This window comes from Montipora foliosa, chromosome 12, assembly GCF_036669935.1.
Source record: "Montipora foliosa isolate CH-2021 chromosome 12, ASM3666993v2, whole genome shotgun sequence".
Taxonomy (NCBI): Eukaryota; Metazoa; Cnidaria; class Anthozoa; order Scleractinia; family Acroporidae; genus Montipora; species Montipora foliosa.
Window position 1 is genome coordinate 20,102,784 of NC_090880.1, and position 5,000 is coordinate 20,107,783.

Here is a 5,000-nt window from a genome sequence, read left to right on the forward strand (position 1 = left end):
ATGGGTGTCACTATAAGCGACGTTTCTTGCAACTCGTCTCGTTTCCAATGGTCACATGAGGAACGTTTTCATTGGCTGGTGCCGCAAGCTGTTGCGACACAAGTTGCTGGACAAATGTTGCACTACAAAATGCTTGAGAAAATTGTTGCAACGTTGTGTGAAGAGTTGCGGAAAGTAGAACTAAATTTTGATTTCCGCGACGGTTTCTGCAACGTTGCAAGGTAATACATTGAGCAACGACTTGGCGAGAAAAGTTGTACGAAACACTGCACAGTGTAACAAATTGATATCAGAGACATTGTCGTTTCCTACAACAAACAAACCAATGAAATGAGTTAATTACATAACTAATGTATGTGTTGCCCGGACAAAAGAGTTTCCCTTTTTGGAAATAATACAAATTTGATTGTCATGGCAATTGTCGTGGTGGCGCTGTCTTGAACGAACCTTCGTGAGACTTGTCACGACACATTTCATATATTAGACCCGCCACACTTGCTAAAATTAGCAGACTTCCAAAAAATACTGCTGCAGTGATAAACCTCGACGAACTGGCATTGAAGAGCTCTGTAGACTGCTGCTCGCCAGGACTATCTTCTGGTTCCTGCAAGAAACCAAACATTGATTTGGTGTACGGCTATGCAGACAAACAGGAATCTCTGTACGGTGGCCAATTTACATTATCAACTCCGTTGATAAAACCAATTTTTGTATACTACTTCCCCACCGACGCAGCTCCACAGTTTCTTTAGAAACTACCCCTTCATTCATATGCAGACAAGGTCTTCGTTCTTAAATTTGTGTATCATTATTAGTGCGCGAAGGTAAAAACAGTTTTACTTGGGTAAAATAGGTCAGTAAGCAAGTAAGTAAGTATCAATGTTTACCCTCGGGTTTTTAGAGTAGCTATAGTAGTTAATATCTCAGAGCATTGAACAACTTTAAGAATCCCAACTGGCCGGATGCAAACCAGTTGGCTATTTATAAGTGCAGCCAGGAAATTGAACCAAGGACGACTACCTGGAACAAATTCAACGAGTGTTCAAAACATGTCTTGAACCTGGGATCTCCCAATCTCAAGGCAAGCGCCCCGGGCAAACCACAGGGTTGCACTGTCGCCTAGGTTCAAGCAGAAAACTAATTTTATCAAGATTATGTACACTTGAGTAGTTATAGAGAGCTGTAATATTTCCTCTGCCAGTTAAGTGCACCTAAACTGTGTCGAATATTTTCCGTTGATAAAATGAATCCTTCCTCCGGTCCAAAAGTAAACATATTTTACCATTTTTGCGTCGAAATTTCGCCTCCCATGTGTCGCACATGCTCACACAATTGTTTTTGATGCGGAAGGCCATAGGTGAAAACCTCTCGGAGCAGAGCAGAAAACCGAAGAATTTACCCTTAAAATGTCACTCGCGAGCTGAGGGATTGAACCGTGGAACACATTGGTGGAGGCGTGTATCCTCACCACTGCGCCAATCCTGCTCTCTAAATCAGGTTTTTTGATCACCTTATGTGCAAGCGAATGTTTGAGTTAGTGATTAAAAGTTCTGAAGGGTCGTAGTACCTTTAAAATCTTTATATTCTCCTCAATGCTCTTGTAGACATTAGCGGCATCTTCCTTGATTTTCTCCGAGAGGCAAACGTGTAGTTTCATGGAGTGACCAGCCAACACCGCTCCATAACTGGACTTGTGGTCATATACACGTACAATCCTAAAGCGAGGATCTTCAAACAAGTGTTTATGTGTGGATAACACATAAAGGTCCACCAACGCTCCCTTGACCTCTAAGCTCCCTAAAGCTTCGCTTATTTCCTCATACGTCAAATATTCGCGTACTAAAATGAAATTAAAATGGATTTAAACACGCAGAACTGAAATACGTAAACCGGGTTAATATACGTCCATGCAAAGTTCCAGGTCACGGTCAACAAACCTCTTTCAGTTCCTATGTCCCGAGGCCTGGCTTGCGACAAGGGAGCATAAGAGGGAGTGCCTGGGTTCGAGGCTGAAATTAATGGAGTCACCCAACCTCGCGCGAGATGTGTGGGACGAAGTTGGGCAAACTCTTTTTCTGCGTCTGTTAACTTCGTCTGGTATAAAGCCGGGCATAAGACTCATAATGCATCTCGTCAAACTATCCACCGTACGTCTTCGAGGACGCACTAAACTGGATAGTTAGTACCAGATGGATAATGCTTCTTGTATAGTTCGTCCCGTCTTTACACTAGACGGATAGCACGAGAGACGTATAATTCGTCTAGATGTATATGCGTCTCTAGAGCAATTGCATGAAATGAAAGTTGGAAAGAACACTGCAATGATCATTCCAACATTCACAATATTCCGCAGTTCAAATATATCAAACTTTATATGTTGGAAAAAAAAATTATATATCGAAAAAAAAAATTGTAGCTCATCACGTAGAGAAAAAACCCATACCTTTGTTTACTTTGGCGTTTTTGCGTATCCCGAGTCGAAAGTCAGAGTTGTTTGAAATTGCTGCAACCTAGAAATAAGAGCCTCTTGTTAGCTTAAATACAAACCCTGAGTTAATTAACCCTTTCACGGCCGAGGGCTTCCCCGTTGACGAGTAAAATCTTGAACTGTCAATGGCATTTATGGCGGTGAAAGGGTTAATTAAACACCGGCCAGTAAATAGAGGATATTACACGGTCGCGAGAAGATATGAATTTTATGTTCGAGTGGCAAGAACAATATCTCACGAGTGAGCGAAGCGAACGAGTGAGATATTGTTCTTGCCACGAGAACATAAAATTCATATCTTCGAGCCAACGTGTAATGTTCTTTTTATTTTATTATTTGGCTAGTGTTTCTGGCCGATATAACGCGCGCTATTATTGGCTAAGAGAAGCTAAGCGCTGGGGCATTATTCTCCCGTAATGCCCCACGGGCCGATTATAGAGTTTTCTCTTCTTTAGAACCGTCCTGTTAGTCATATAATAAACAACTTAATAACCTTGACCGTTCGGTCGTTACAGTAAAATCTCAAACCTCCGCCTAGATGCACTGACCTCGCTATCGCTCGGTCAATACGGCAAGGCCTCAGTTTGAGATTTTGCTGTAACGACCTCACCCTCGGTTATGAAGTAGTTATTAAAACTGTTCTTGTTCTCTTCTGCTCGTTTCATTGACCCTGAAAAGCCCCTATAGGGAGTGGTCAAGTGAGTATGTATGTATGTAAAGCTCTCGTCACTTTTGGTCCGGTTTGGGTTTGAGCTCAAGATCTCACTTGTGCGGCAGTACGCGGTTGGTCAAATAACGACATGAAACAATGACTTACCTGTGTACCATACAGAGCTATGTACGGACCTACATATCCAAAATGTGTCAGTTTTGTCGCGATGGACCCGATCAGAATGATAATAATAACCAGTCCACTCAGGGTCCAAACCATCCCGAAGAACCTCGAAGCCACTCCACTTGGACAACGGTCACCATACCTAAAAGAGAGGTCATAAATTACTAACCTAATAACAGTCCATTTTTTTCAGGGTACGATTAAGCTAGAGGCGCAAAACAGCTATGAAAATGTTGTGTGACGAGTTTCAAGCGAGAAATCTCCTTTTTCCAAACTGTAACCTCAGAAATTGAGAAGAAGGGTTAAAAAATGGGCATCTCTTAGCAAGCGTGACGTGTATGACATGACCGTTGCGTGACAAGATGCTACCAAATGTTATGGGATATTTACACGAGACCGGGGCGATTGTACCGGTATGAAATTTTTGTAACCATATAAAATCTCTTTCAGGTGATGGATTCTTGTTATGACGCGTGTTCGCTTATTTACAGGGCGGAAAATTGAGTAAGGGGGTATTAACATGAGACCGGGACGAACTCAGATCGGCTTGAGTTCGTATCGGCCACCATACATTTCTTGGTATGTGTTTACATGAGACCGGTCTGACTTCGTCACGGTTGCTGGACCGAGACGATAAATTGTCGTACTGGTCTGAGTTCGTACATGTCTCATGTCAATGACAACAAATTTCAGTCCGGGCTCAGAGAATTTAAGCTTGTATGCTTTTGGTTCAGCCATATATTTATTAGACGAAACATATCATTTCATCCCGAAACCAGGCACCAACCATCTCGTCCTGGTTTCATGTAACGGTTACATAACATCTCTTTCAGTACGGTTGCGAACAAGCTCCGTTTCAACAAGTTAGATCCCAGCAGTATGGCGGAACAATTGCAACATGAACCTACAGTAGTTTAATGGCCGAGCTATGGCTCAATGGCAAATCATGTTATTACAATTCAATTCAATTCTATTCAATCCAATTTATTATGCACTATTTACATCTATTATAAGATAGTCAATACTATATTAGCACTTACTAGAGAATAAATATAATACATAAAAGCAAAAAAATAATCAAAAAGATAGGAGGTGCCTGGTAGCCAGAGTAGCCATTGGCTTTCGAGCTGGCTACCACCATATTAAAGATAAATGCGGCATTAAACAAAAATTAACATGCATTAAATAATAAGTATATCTAATTGTTTCAATCATTAACATACACACATTGTTTTAAAATATATATGATTACATCTAGTAATTATTATATGGATATATAGACGTGCTTACATTACAGAAAAATAAGTAATAAGAAATTATTGCGCTGATCAAAAATTATAATTCAGTTTTTTAATTATTTTGTGTAAGTAAGGGAAGCGGTTTGTATTGTTTTTCAAAGGGATAATAAGGTAATACTTTTAGGCTGATAGAAACTGACTCCCAGATTTTTGATGCTGAGCTAGAATTGAAATGTTGATTGACCATATCTAGTTGTTGTACTTATTGTGTAGAAGTTTGGACTTGATGCATACCTGGTGTTATGACAATGATTTCAGATCTGAGAAAATAGCTGGAATACCTTTTTTATCATTTTGAATTTTGTGGGAAAGGGTGCTACCCTCAACTTATAGAGGAAGGTCGTAGGTCCGCTTCCTGCAAACGAGCACGCTCGGATTC

At 40.7% G+C, this 5,000-nt stretch overlaps 1 protein-coding gene across 1 annotated transcript in view; it reads right to left on the reverse strand.

The window, feature by feature from the left end:
- Positions 1 to 1,942: 1,942 nt before the first annotated feature.
- The window catches only part of LOC137980944 (protein sidekick-1-like), a 26,119-nt gene continuing 23,061 nt past the window's right edge, over positions 1,943 to 5,000 (reverse strand). The window contains exons 12-13 of the mRNA XM_068828328.1: positions 3,306 to 3,465; positions 1,943 to 2,510 (exon numbers count right to left, since the gene is read on the reverse strand). Of these exons, the coding sequence (XP_068684429.1) occupies positions 2,421 to 2,510; positions 3,306 to 3,465 (250 nt within the window). The 3' untranslated portion in view covers positions 1,943 to 2,420. The remainder of the gene's footprint in view (positions 2,511 to 3,305; positions 3,466 to 5,000) is intronic.